Here is a 14,373-nt window from a genome sequence, read left to right as displayed (position 1 = left end):
GAAGATTTAGCGGCGGTGGGATGCGGGGCGGGGCGGAGGTTTCCAAGTGTCTGAACCAGCAAAAGCGACTTGCCTTTCCAGCCCCGCTCCATCCTCCTGGCCTCCTCGACAAAGAGAGAGAGGGAGAGAGAAAAAAAAACATCCACACAAACAACTTATTACTTCTAATTCATGAACTGTCTGCGCTCTCACAAAATCACCTGCACGAAACAAGAATCTAATTTGTTAACCTGGCATTTCTGTAGATGGAAGATCGATTTTCTCTTTAGAATTCTCTAATTGAGTGAATATAGACGCCCGAATTAGCTCAGTTGGAAAAAAGTCAACAAAAATCATCCTTGTAAAATAAGCCATATTACCTCTGGAATAGCCAAATAATAAACGAACGCGGATCGAAAGGTCCCTGATTGAATGACAGTCATATTCTGGAACTAACTGGGTTTTAAGAAGCAGAGCTGGGCACGGTGTTAGAATACTAACTAGCCGAGCTGAGAATTGCTGGAATTACATTTGTTTTCTTGTGATATTATTAAAAGTCTATCCTCATCTCCAGAATGCGTGAAAATATCTACTTTCCACTCAGATACACCGCATTAACTTGTTCGAGGCGAATTTGTTTGTTTGTCTATTTTTATTTATTTGGGGGAAAAGATTGATGTGTTCTTATTATCAGTATCTTGTTAAGAAGCAAATGGAGGGACTGAGGAAGCTGCCGGCGCCTCTTGAGTTTGTGTCTAATTAACGTTTTTAAAAAATATATTTATAATTTGAAAACAGGGATTTTAAACATTCTGATGGTTCGAAGTTTGTTTCTGTGTGGGTGTTTACTCTCCTGCTTTTGCATGAAATAAATAAAAGCCCCCCCCCCCCCCCCAATCACCGACTTGTTTTATATAACTGAATGACACAGAAAGGCATTGCTTTAATTTGCCGGCGAATTAAAATTGATTTTCCTCATCAGACAAGAAAATAAGAAAATGTGCGATCGTTAGTTATTGCAGTGGACTCTTCATTACAAACGCCAGGGGTCGGAAGAAGCATTTTTTAAAAAAAAAACAACAAACATGGGGTCAAACCAGGCGAATAGGCAAAAGCAGATGAAGAAATAGCTAAATATCTGTCTGGATGCATGGACGATTTTTGGAACTCTTACAGCAGTTTATATAGTCCGCTTATTACCGTGAATTATTTTGCGGGCCCATTTACCAGTAAGACATAGCTGATACGTTTATTCAGTCGGGAAATATATACACCATACAGTTATGGGACGTTCAACATATTCTTACTGAAGTCCTTTCATTTCTAAGACTTCCAATTGCATTCGGCCAGTAACATTTCTAAATCAATTGTTTCCATGGCCCGTATTGGGAGGGTTTGCTGCTGCTTATTGATGTTTTGCTGGAGGGTATAATATTTACAATTAATTATGTCTTGTTATCGTTTTGCAGACTTTACGCTTTTCGAAATTGAGTTGGTTGGAATTTCCAGCCTTTCAGATCCGAGGAGCAGATGCTACAAATAATCCAGTGTCGCCACAGTGGTTTACATTTGTTCTTGTTTTTTTTAAAACTAAAATAAACAAACCCTGTTTCTCGCCATCCGATAGCGGAGTGGAAATATTATTACAAACGAGAAAATTAAGATTTCCAAAGGTCTAGTTTGCACACCTTTTAACGATAAAAAAAGCTACCAGAGTTAATGTCCTGCGCTGCCCCCCTATCTCGAGTTTCCTCCTACCCGCGCTGTGTTTGTGTAAAATTGAATCTTTGTGTTCCATAAGAAACAAACTCAATAAATAAATTATATTACGAGCGACCAATATGTTTCCAGGCAGCTCTTTCGCCGCTGTCTTTGATGTGAGTAACAATCTGAAACCTATTTAAAATGTACCGATCGCTTCCATAAATAACCCCCTTTTGTTCGGGTCTTTTTTGAGTTCGATTCTTTGAGGGGGGTGGGGGGTGGCGAGGGGAACACATTTTGACTTTTCTCCGGCGCCTGGGCAAAATGTTGCTGCAGAAAATGTTACAGGCCCCCTGGCCGCTGTCAATTCTTTGAGGATGGACATTTACAGTGAGTGAGTCTCCGTTAAAGTGCAGCCACTCGGTAAGTTTTGTTGCCTTTCTCCCCGCCTCGGCATCTGCCCGAAAATTATTTTGTATTTTTTCGCAGACAATCTCGGCTATTTTAGACTGCCGCCAGTGCAAAGTCACCGGCCACAATTCACTCGAAGCTCCTGCTCTGCCGAGCTTGCTGTGGGCTCGGATTGAGATTGAACCCAACAGAAAATGGAATAATAAAAAAAACCACACTATTTCTTGAGTTGGGACTTTTTAACCCATCCTCTATACCCGGAGGGGGGGGGGGGCATTTTTTAAAAACCGTCGGATCACTAGTTTGCCTTCATTTGAACTTTATCGTCCAGTAAATGTGAAATGATGCTATGTTCTGGTACCTATACTTCGCTCTCCCCATTCGTCAGATCGTGAGCAAAGTTCCCCAACACTTGCCCCCCACCCTCCCTCCCCTCCCGGCTTTCCAAAGCTTTTCTCTCTGGAGCAAGTGCGAAGTGTACAAACCTGCACTAGTATTGCTCTGTTTGTGCCGACATGAGGCACCGCAGCGGTATAAGAAGCCATAAATGCAGCAGGTTATCAATCACTCGGCTGCCATTAACAGGCAGCAGTAAACAGCGAATAATAAAACCAATGATCTCTCTATAACACAAAATATACTTAACTGTAAGCGCAAAGTCGATACATTTTAATACCCGTGTATCATCTCAATTTGAACAGAAAAGGCGAATAGAAAAGTAAATGCATAAGTAATCATTAAGACGCTGTTACAGAATTAACACAGAAGGCATATTTCTAACATTCTATTCCACTCTGAACGTTTTTTAAACAATGCAACGATAAGAATACTTTTAACCAGGATCTGCTCAACACCTGAGTCCTTCCCTTCAATGAGGATGCAGCTGTCGGCTTTGCAGAATTGAACTCCATGGGTTTTGTTTTTGTATTTGTGGTTTCTGGCGAAGCTGTTGATTTTTTTCTCTCTCTCTCTGACAGTAGATTGCTCTTCTCTTCCCAGGTTCCAGTTCACCTCGGTTTTCTGATGTTATTGACGTACACACGAAGAGTTCAGAGTCCACCCCAAATGGACTGAGAGGAGCAGGTAGCAAACTCCAGTCTGGGGGATGCCTGGCCGAGATCAGGATCGAAACGCTCTGCTTGTGGATGCTACCGACACTCGCATTCATTCTGAAGACTGACGTGTCTAAAAAGCAGAATTGAATAAATCTGGCCAAGTTGCAGAGAAAAGAACAAAAAATGCACAATCTGCGCCTCGCCGCCTCCTTTGTCTGTCTGCTCCTCACTACACAGAACGTTTTAAAAGCTCACTCTTGCATCTGCTTTTAGGCTGTTGTAATGTTGGGTGAGCGTCATTAAATTGCTGCACAATTAGCCTATTGTACCTTATTTTAACCGACTTTATATAAACACCAGTTTTGTACTTTTATTACCACTTAATAAATTCTCTTAATTGCATCAATTTTGTTTTTAAAAAATCAATCACAATCGAGGTAAATTGTATCAATGAAGTACATCAGTCTCAATCCTGCCTTATTACCCATCTTAAGCATTGTTTTCTTGTGTTAAGTTAATGTTTTAGGAGATACGATCTCTCCAGTACAAATGCTATTTGAATGGACTGGTTCCTACACCCATTACATCCACACTGTAACCTGTTCTCTCTTCCCATTGATACCATTCACAACAGCAGATTCTTTCAGTTGACAGGCAAGTCTAAACCAGTCGCAAATTAGTACACATTTATACTGATTTTATTTTAATAATCGTAATAAAAGCTTATAGATTTGGCACTAATTAGATAAATGCCTAATGATCTTGAAAATTAGTCTGGTTTGAAATATATTACTAACAGAAACTTTGTTGTTGACTGATTTTGGAAATCAGAAGATTAGAAACGGATGGCTTCACGTGTTTTTACAGTTCTGAAAACTGTTCAAGCGATGATAAAGTTGTTAAAATCCATATTATTGATAATTCCCCGATTTCACCACCCACCCACCTCCCCCCTCCCAACACATGGGGCCCCAGTTTTGTGTCTTGGGCATACGTTTTCAAAAATATTCCTGGGGTCCAATATTTGTCAAGTGCTGGATTGCAAACATACCCCGCGACGACCCAAACAAACCTTTCTGGTGGGAAATAATGGTGACGGTGCGTGCACCCGGTAACAAAATAGGAACCGAGTTGCAAACGGAGCAGAGAGAAACTAAAAAAAAAACATTTTTTTGTGAATCGCATTATACTTTGAAAAAGTTGAATTCCGAATTTGTGGTCTGGGGAAAAAAAATATAAGTTTCAACAGTATATTGTGAGGAGAAGGCGGGAGGGAGGGGGCTATTCCAGTCTTGTAATAAATGTGTAGGTCCGGACTGTTATAAAATTGCGCTAACATCAATATTTAAACTCCGAATCATAATAGATCACATTAAGGCATTGGAAAGGGAAGTGAGCAGATAAGGTATAGTCAGATAAATATAATTCCTGTAATATTGGCTTTATTATGTTTGGTTTGTATCTATTATCCAAATTAGAACAGGTCATTTAAAGGCATAATATTTGACGTTGAAAGCTAATAAATCAGATTTGGAAAGCAGAAATAGAATTGTAAATGTTCTGAGTGGCTTGTGAGTGGATGGGGACAGAGCTGCCTTGAGGCATGCGTAATGGAGTCTCACTTTGCGCTGACATTTACAGCGGTGAGTTTTGATTGGCCCTGATTTGGAGCTGCTCATGGGCTCATTCAAGTGTTAAGCACCACCCCGTCCCTCTAAAGGAGATTATAATGCAAGAGGGCCCCCCTTTTACAACAAACAGACATTTGTAGTTTTTTTTTAGTATTTTTTAAAAAACCTCTCCGGTTTTTCGGGGGAATCTCACCCTGGAGCGGTGCGCCATGCTCTCTCACGCCGACCTCCTGGACGCTCGCCTGGGTGAGTGTTTGAGCCAAAAGACCGTTTCCCAAACCAAAAAAAACCTACCCCCCCTCTCTCTAGGAACGAATCACCGGGGGCTGCTGGAGAACAGCTTCCAGTTCCAGGCTCCTCGTTATCCCCGCTTTAATGCAACAAAATTAGTTAATTCTATCTAAAAGTAATTATTTTAGCTTCAAATTACTGCAATAATTTGATTTAGAATCAATCTAATGGAATTGTGCTTGTTATTTGAGTTAGGAAAATCTATCACTGATATTAGCAACTGGTAGAAAGTTTTTTTTATCTCTTTTTTTTCTCTCCCTCTCTCTTTTTCGGGGGATTACTAACTGATTTGTATTTCTTTTGGTTTTCTTATTCATAGGAATGAAAGATGCGGCGGCTGAATTGCTCGGGCACCGGGAGGCGGTCAAGTGCCGGATGGGGCCCGGAGGCTCTGATTCGGGCCACCCAGGCGATTGCCCTCCGGGCTCCGACACGGTGGAAGGTGCGACCCTCCTTCCCGGGGACAGCATCACCTCGGCCGGATCGAACCCGGGAGGAGGAGGCGGCGGCGGCGGCTCGGGCAGCGGTAAAGACCCGGACAAGCAGCAGCAACAACAGCAGCAGCAACAGCAACAGCAACAGAGTCAACAGAAACAGAAGAGGCACCGGACCCGCTTCACCCCAGCTCAGCTCAACGAATTGGAGAGGAGCTTCGCCAAGACCCACTACCCGGACATCTTCATGAGAGAGGAACTGGCTCTGCGGATCGGCCTCACCGAGTCCAGAGTGCAGGTATGAAAAACCCCACCACCATATCTCCCCACCCCCCCACTGGGGGGGCAGCAGGTCAAGGGGAAGGGTTGGGGGGGGGGGGGGAAGGAGAGGTCACCCCCATTCCCAAAAAGGGGGCACGGATATTATGTGTGTGTGGAGGTGTGCAAATCCTTAAAGTCAGTGCTTCCTTGAACGAAAATGTATCAGATTCTGAAGAAGGGCGGAGGCAAATCTTCACAGAGTTTGAAACTATTTAATCCGTGCTGCAAATTCTGTATACAATCGGGGGAATAAAGGTATCTTTTCAACCCCACTATTTAACTGTATTTGAATTGTATTCCCTCTCCCGTTTGTAACTTTTTTTCCCATCCTCTGACTGCCATGGGTGAACGAATTTCCTTCATTTCGCTTTTTGGGGCGAGGGACATGCAGACTCTGGTTTTAAAGAGATTGAAAGGCGAAAAGGTTAAAAAGGCAGCGGCTGCTGGAAAGCAAAAGCGTTCGATAGAATGGGTAAAATGGCAAGTTTCCGCGCAATTTTCGAGCACATAGAGCAGAAGAATTTGACAGGAGAATTTGACAAGGTTTCGGCTAATTAGCAACCCCAAGTCAGTGTGAAGACGAGCTGCGGGAAAATAGAAGTTGCAAGGTACCCGGTGACTGGACAAACACTGCAACAGATCTGAGGGAGCCTTTTAGTCAGTTTCCACATATTCTAACCGGAGACGGCACCCTTAATAATCTGAAATAGAAGGGAATTGGTTTCATATACCCCAGTGTATATGTACATGTTGAGGTGTGAAATTCTAATGTGCCTGTCACTACAACAAAAAAATATATTTTTAAAAAGCGAAAACTATTGTCAAACCGTGAAAGATCTTGAATGGATGAACAATTGGAACAACCTTACTTTCCTAAACTTCAACCTGTGGTATCTCGCCTTTACCCAGCGGCCATAATATATTACAATAGCATTGTCAGGGGGAGGAATTTAAATATTCAAACTTCGGGGGCCACTCACACATGACACGAAATATTTAAATGTTGGGAGGTAAAGATTGATGCCAATGTGGAAACGCGAAATCTAATTGAAACCAAAGTGACACCTCGCACACAGTTGAAATTTAAGTCCACAAAACGTAACACTTTGTGGCGATGTTTCAGCCTGAGGGTGAAGGGTAATTTATGTAGCCGGAGGAAATTTCTGATTAGAGAGTAGTCCGGGAGCTTTACAATATAAAACACAGGGTTTCCGTTCAGCATTTTCATAAGTTGCAGGATCTCCTCAACATGCAGCCCGCTTCTACTTCCGATCTGCTGCTAAGAATTACAAATGTTCACAATATCCTGCGCCTTCTAAGGTGATGCAAACCCATAATCTCCCGCACGCTTGTGAAAGGTGACTGCAGGAGGAGCCTCTGTGGTTTGAAACGCGGTGTCTGGGTGTGAGATATCCGGATTCTGCCCTAAGGTTGTACTCAGTAAATCACCCGGAGCGGCTATCTGTAATTACTGCTGACATTGACCATTACCACTGCTGGCCAATGATTTAAAATGATAGCAATTATAATCTGATGATAAAGCAGATAATGGACAGTGTAAAGAATTACATTGTGGATGTTAGCCCCGGGAAGGCACCTAAAACAAAAAGCACGGTGCGCCATTAATACAGCAGGTAAATAGAGGTGTCTTGAAAGTTGGGGAGGAGATGATGGCACGCTAGCTGAATTCCCACTTTTTAATTCCCAATCTTTACAAGTCCGAAGAGAAGGACCACAATCTAAACAGCAGCCAGAAATCAAAAACTAATCAACATTTCGAATTAAAGAAACGGAATGGATCAAGTACAGTAAAGGACTTTGTTTAGTCCACATGAAATGGATCCTTTTTGAACTCAATTTGAAAATGTAAGGTTTTAACAAAGTTAAGATAACATTAAAGAGGAACATGCGAATTTGATATCAATTTGACAAATATAAATAGGGCGAACGTACTGGTTCTATGGATCTCTGGGCCATTTTCGGCATAGGGTCTTCAATATTTGCTAAATTAGAGCTAAAAATATTGCAGCCTTTCTATTACAACCTGATGTAAAGCGGCCCATGCTTCCAAAGCGGAAAGTTCCCAGTAACAAATTATGGAGCCCTGTTCATGATAAATAGAGTGCAATTTAATTTTTTTTAACCACATGCCTCGCAGAGTCAAGATGACGGAGATTTGCTTATGTGTCCATCGGTATTGGGCTTGAAATTAATTCCCAGCAGCTTCTGTCCGAGATGTCAAATTACAACATTAGCCGTGAATTCATATTTAAGCCTAAACAGCAAGTGAAGGGACGCCAGTGAGTGTGATCACGATATGTTTAGACAACTATGTACAGCGAGATGATCACATCTAATTTCCGAACTTGGGGCAGGCTCCTCCATCGATTGTGATCATGTGCATTCATTTAGTGAGGAAAACATTTCGCTCTCACATTCGGACCGAATTCACACAAATCGTGGACACATAATCAATGTTAAACTCTGTTGAAAGATGTGTAAAAATATTTTCATCGTAACTTATTGCCAAGGTCAATTTTCCCTAACGCCAGCCAGTTCTTCATTTTTTGGGGGGGAGGGGGGGGGGAGGTGAACGTTTTTGCGAGAGGAATGCTAACTAAACCCGTCTTTAAACTGGATGAAAGGTCACCCCCCCCCCCCACCCCTTTTCGTTTAGTTTAACGTGTTAATGTTTTTCTTAACGTTTTGCCATGAAGTGCCTTCCTGTCATTTCCCACAAAGGACACATTACCTAAAGTTTATTCAATTTCCAGGGATAACACATTACAACATAAATCATTTTTTTCTTTCCAGGCTGAACAATAGCGTGATGCAACCCCCCAACACACATATTGTTTAACTCCACGTTATTTCTAAATCAGTATAAAGGAAAGGCTGGTTATACCTACGCTTACATTCCCGCCTCACGATAACCAACATTTATTTACTTAAAATATTTCACGCCAACAACTATTGGCAGCCTCCATTTCTGAATCATCTGTCGGTTGAAATGGCTTATTAAATGGCAATGTGAAAATAATGCAAATTATGCAATAAAATACAATATAATCAGCATAATCATTAGTCTCCAGCATGTATTAATTAAGCTTCCAATACTTTATTTACATAAAACCCATATCAGTGAAATAACCGCTGCACAGTGATCCTTGAGATCTCATCTTTTCGCCCTAATTATGTGTTTTAATTCTCACTATAACCTGCCTTTCTATACTGGAGATATGCAATGCCCCGTCACCTGCCACATCTTAATAGGCGACAAGTTGAAAGTATTTTCTAGTTTTCTAATGGAATGAGAAATTGCATTTTCTCTAACACTATTAAAGTGTAATGAATTTCGCTGGGATTTCACGGCTGGCTGCTCAGAATGAATCTGTGCGCTGAGCACACGAGAGCTTTAGATTTCACACAAAATCTCCGCATTAATCATCGCAAATATTATAATGAAATCTTCATAAACCCAACAGTTTCCCGGAGAATTTAACATTCGAAACACTGCATTTTCTTTTTTTTAAAAAATCAGCCACTTCCTATCTGTTAAGACAGTCTGCCACTTATTGGCTTTGATACACGGAGGTTAAAATACAGGAAAAAAATTACAACTTTTACATAAGAAATTAAACTCTGGGCAGGCAGAATACAGAATTTGCGGCTAAAATGTCTGTATTTTGGTCGGTTTCGATCGATTCTTTGCACAAGCTGCCCTTCTTAACCATAAAAAAAATTATTGTAGTATAAATACCTATCTCATTCTCAGACTTGAATATCATTTGATTCATCCGTTAATTCTACTGTTATTTTTGCTCTCTGTAAGACTCGATAATGGCTAAAACATGTCGACCCTTGTTTCAATACTATTTGCATTATGGAGATAAATAACCGTTACTATTGAATGGATTCCTGGTGCTAAATTATTTCGCAGCTATGGCAAAATTAGCATGAATTAATCTTGCATAATTTGTACGGTTCATTTTCTTGCCCATCTCGCATTCCTTATTAAATGAAATAATTCTTTTATAAATCAAGATATAGCCACATCGTATTTCAATCCCAGAAGCTGCGTCTCGCCTCATTGAATGCGCAGGATTTTCTAACGGTTTCAATATGATGATTTAAGATACCCCCTCTTTCTTTAAAAAAAATCAGTTGTTTTTAAACGCCGTTTGCTCCTCTTCAATTTCTTACATTCGTTGCAAGGTTTTTCAAATATTGAGCGCTTTCCTCTTAGTTGAATGTCGCCCTTAATGCTGGAAAGTTAACTTTCTCGAGAACACTATGCCTTCCAAAGCCTACCCACACGTCAAATGGCTGCAGGATGTGTTCCTTCTTAACATTCTTCTGACTCGTGGCTCTTTGCCGATAGAAGTTGCAAGACATGATGGCAGCGTTCTATTGAGAAATGTTTTTTTTCTTTAAAAGATATTAATTTATTTCATCCTGTGTTAATTGTATATCTAGCTGAGCTGAAGTGGGGCTCTATGCACTAACGGAGGATCAATTAATTACAAGGCAACTTGGTGAAAGTTCTGAAAGTGTTCATAATAGCTGGTGAAGGACTCTCCTTATTCTTCAACAAGCTCCTCAAACCTTCCAAGATAAACTGCTGCAATTACTTCCCAGGCTCCAGAAAAACGCTTTTTGAAAAAATGTGGTGGAATTAATTTGCCCCACTTTAAGTGTTTGACTACCTAATGGTGTCTTTAAAACATTTCTTTTAATCACAATTTTTATTTTCCCAGCTGCACTAGATTCAGTGCTTCTTTCTAACCTCTTGTTGACCAGGCTAGTTGAATTGTTTTTTTTGCCGCAGGTGATCTTTCCCCCGACTCTATCCCCAGTTAATAAGAAATGAAGCTTCGCTGTTTCTCTGGAGACTGGGACATAGTTTTAGCTCTGCGGCATTTCAGAGTTTGGCTTAATCGGTGCCCCTGTGCGGAGATGATAAAAGTGAAGGGTGTAGCGTTGGGTTAGGGTCAGTCACAGGTGAAGACCCCACCAACAGATACCCCGAGCCACCTCACCACCAACCACCCCAACCCCCACACTCGCCATCCCACGACCAGTCACTCCCCACCCCAACGCCCCCCCCCCCAGCTACCCCTACACTCACCATCCCCACCACCCCAGTCACCCCCACCAGCCACCTCCCACCAAGACACCCCACCCCACCACCGGACACTACACACCCACCACCTGCTATCCCCACCCCCATCCCACCACCAACCACTCCCACCACCAGACACCTCCAGCCACCCCCACACTCACCAGCCCTACCACCCGCAGACACCCCCACCCCAGCCCTCACCAGCAGCCACCCCCACTCCTCCGCCCAATCCCGACCAAGCCCAGCCTGGATTTTCCTGAATGGATAATTCTCTCCCTCCCTCATTGGGGATTTATTGACAGTCCCGAGTCTCTGGTTGAGTTGTGAACATTCCCCAGTCTCTGGTTGTGTTGTGAACATTCCCCAGTCTCTGGTTGTGTTGTGAACATTCCCCAGTCTCTGGTTGTGTTGTGAACATTCCCCAGTCTCTGGTTGAGTTGTGAACATTCCCCAGTCTCTGGTTGTGTTGTGAACATTCCCCAGTCTCTGGTTGTGTTGTGAACATTCCCCAGTCTCTGGTTGTGTTGTGAACATTCCCCAGTCTCTGGTTGTGTTGTGAACAGTCCCCAGTCTCTGGTTGTGTTGTGAACATTCCCCAGTCTCTGGTTGTGTTGTGAACAGTCCCCAGTCTCTGGTTGTGTTGTGAACATTCCCCAGTCTCTGGTTGTGTTGTGAACATTCCCCAGTCTGTATTGTGGTGCCAGCCCCAGTTGGGTTTCTCCCGGGCTCTGCTTGTCTCTGACCCTCTCTGCTCCCAGTTGTACCCAGGGTGTTGCTAGCTGTATCTCACCCACACTGTGTCTCTGCTCTCTGTCTCACTGCAATCCCCCTCTTTGCTTTTTTTGCAGGTCTGGTTTCAGAACAGACGCGCCAAGTGGAAGAAGCGGAAGAAGACCACCAACGTGTTCCGTGCCCCGGGGACGCTGCTGCCCACGCCAGGCCTGCCCCAGTTCCCCGGCGCTGGCATGGGCGACGGCCTCTGCTCCTTCCACGCCAACGACACCCGCTGGGCCACGGCGGGCGTGGGGGTCTCGCAGCTGCAGCTGCCCCCGGCCCTGGGCAGGCAGCAGGCCATGGCTCAGTCCCTGTCCCAGTGCAGCCTCGGGGGGCCGCCCAACTCCATGGGGCTCTCCAACAGCCTCGCCAGCGCCAACGGCGGGGGCCTGCAGTCCCACCTCTACCAGCCCACTTTCCCTGGCATGGTGCCCGCCTCTCTGGCCGGCCCCGGCAACGTGACGAGCGGCTCGCCGCAGCTCTGCAGCTCCCCGGACAGCGACGTGTGGCGGGGGACCAGCATCGCCTCCTTGCGCCGCAAAGCACTTGAGCACACAGTCTCCATGAGCTTCACTTAATGCAGCCCTCCCCACCCCCCCATTCTCTCCAGCAGCCAAGGAGTCGACTCAGGGTTTGAAATGCATCCTTCAGTACCCACATAGGAGGTGGGAGGGAGAGGGAGGGTGGTTGGTCAAACTCTTAAAAATAAATATTGATATGTAAAGAACAACAGCAGAGGCAGCAGGGACAAAGCGAACACCATATGGACTCAACTCCAAGAACTCCTGGCAGTGACTGTGATCTGGAACTCTGAGCTGCCTCCTCTTTCTCAGTCACATGTCCACATCTCTGGACTTGACCTGTTGCAATAACATGGTGAAATCACACAAAGAAAGAGCTCTGACCAACTTTTATTTGTTCAGAATTTCTGCACATTTGTAATCTTAACATAGATAATTCACCCGGATCGACTTCACAGAGTCCATCCTCCTACATGTCGATGCAGTTCGCCGCCGGTGCCCATAGATCCTTCGTACCATTCCCCTCACGATTACCTAAAGACATAGCAACAGGAGTCGACCATTCAGCCCCTCTAGTCCGTGCCTGGCTGGTCGGTGCCTCAACTCCATTTGCCCACCTTAGTCCCATATCCCCGAATACCCTTACTCAACACAATACAATCGATCCCATTCTCTGAACATTTCAATCGACTTAGACTCAAGACCCTAGGTTACAACTCTAAAAGAGGCTGGGCCATCAATGTCGAACAGAACTGAGATGTCGGCCCTTACAGTGCAGCCACTGTTACCTTTAACAATTGGCCGGACAAAATGCAAGGCAATGTAGAGAGCAGACCGAAACCTACTTTGGTCTTGCAGCGCAATGGCCACGGTGGCCTGGAGTGGATAATGCAAAGAGCGCGTGTTGACTAATAGTATTTTCTCAATGCACTATGTTCAAGCCTTTTGGGAGGATTGTCTCTCCTTGGTCGTAGCTCGTGATTTGGGTGATTTTCTCTTTTTAAAAAAAAAAAGTGCTGTATAAAAAAAAATCTTCAGTCAAAAAATGCCACTTGCACAGCATGCAAAGGGGGAAAGTCACCAGCATGCGATGTGCACGTGAGTATTTCGAACCCTGGAAACACTTAAAACTACAAAATCTACAACCTTCATCTGCATGAACTGGTCAGAATTGGGCGGAAGTTTCATGTGAACAAAATGAGCAAAGCTGTGATATAGGATGTTTCTTGTGTAGAATAACCTTACTGGTTATACATTGGTCAACTTGTGATATGTTTTAACTTATTGTCTGTGCTTATTTATTGAACATAGATTTCCTAATAAATGTTTGATCTGTTATTGATTTTTTTTGCGCCGGGTTAAAAGATTATTCATTATATAAAACAAAAAAAAGCCCGCATTTTGAATATGTAATATACAATATCCTCTTCACATTTTCGAAGTGTGTGATCTTGGCTTACCATTCCCTATCTGAGAGCACGCTATTATGCTCTGTGCCTTCTTAGCTAATCACCTGCAGTCTGAATCAGTAAGGCACTGGAAATGTTTAACGTGTTAGAACTAGCAAAGCTATCGCAGAGTTATGTTTATTATCAAACCACGACAAATTGATACATGGCAAATCATAACTGTTTAAAAAAAATCAACGTATTGTTTATTTGTGGTCTAGGCTTGCAACGCACTCAGTGTCGAATGGAAAAAGAATCCAGTTAAAAGAGCACAGAGGTGTAGGAATGTCCTTTTATGTTCATCACTGCCCAATTTAGCAAATAAGTGATGGTTATTATTTTCAGATATTTTTAATACACAATGTGTATTAAACCTGTAATGGAATTTATAAGAAAAGCTTTATGATTTCATGTACAGTTATTTGTATTTAGAGATGTCAGACGCGTTAAAAAAAAGTGCAACTCGATCTGTGGAAATTCAATAAATGAATTGAATAAAAACAAATGCAATGCATTGCAGGAAAAAAAATACAAAGTTTCGACCTTCCAGTTTTTGCAACCAAAACAACTTTTCACGCGTGTCTCACCCAACAAGTGAGAGAGGAAAATAGACAAATCTCACCAGGTCATGGAAGGAGAAAACTTTTTTGTCTTCTATAACGGGGTGAATTCGGTAATGGTC

General features: G+C 43.1%; 1 protein-coding gene across 2 annotated transcripts; it reads left to right on the top strand.

The window, feature by feature from the left end:
* Positions 1–4,989: 4,989 nt before the first annotated feature.
* otpa (orthopedia homeobox a) lies at positions 4,990–14,212 on the top strand. 2 transcript variants are annotated; one of them, XM_078214960.1, is made up of 3 exons: positions 4,990–5,026; positions 5,391–5,803; positions 11,797–14,212. In XM_078214960.1, the coding sequence occupies exons 1-3, from the start codon at positions 4,990–4,992 to the stop codon at positions 12,298–12,300; spliced, it is 954 nt and encodes a 317-aa protein (XP_078071086.1). In that variant the 3' UTR covers positions 12,301–14,212. The 2 variants fall into 2 exon arrangements, with proteins under 2 accessions (XP_078071086.1, XP_078071085.1); XM_078214959.1 differs by having other exon boundaries at positions 4,990–5,059; positions 5,385–5,803.
* Positions 14,213–14,373: the final 161 nt, after the last annotated feature.

Source organism: Mustelus asterias, chromosome 6 (assembly GCF_964213995.1).
Source record: "Mustelus asterias chromosome 6, sMusAst1.hap1.1, whole genome shotgun sequence".
Lineage (NCBI taxonomy): Eukaryota > Metazoa > Chordata > Chondrichthyes > Carcharhiniformes > Triakidae > Mustelus > Mustelus asterias.
The sequence above is the reverse complement of the archived record's forward strand: the minus strand, read 5'-3'. Positions and strand labels throughout refer to the sequence as shown.

Bases quoted from the DNA above. Each gene is read 5' to 3' on its own strand.
- otpa (XM_078214959.1), top strand. From the start codon at position 4,990: ATGCTCTCTCACGCCGACCTCCTGGACGCTCGCCTGGGTGAGTGTTTG. The intron at 5,060-5,384 runs CCAAAAAAAACC...TGGTTTTCTTAT, and splicing joins CCAAAAGACCGTTTCCCAAA to TCATAGGAATGAAAGATGCG. The intron at 5,804-11,796 runs GTATGAAAAACC...CTTTTTTTGCAG, and splicing joins TCACCGAGTCCAGAGTGCAG to GTCTGGTTTCAGAACAGACG.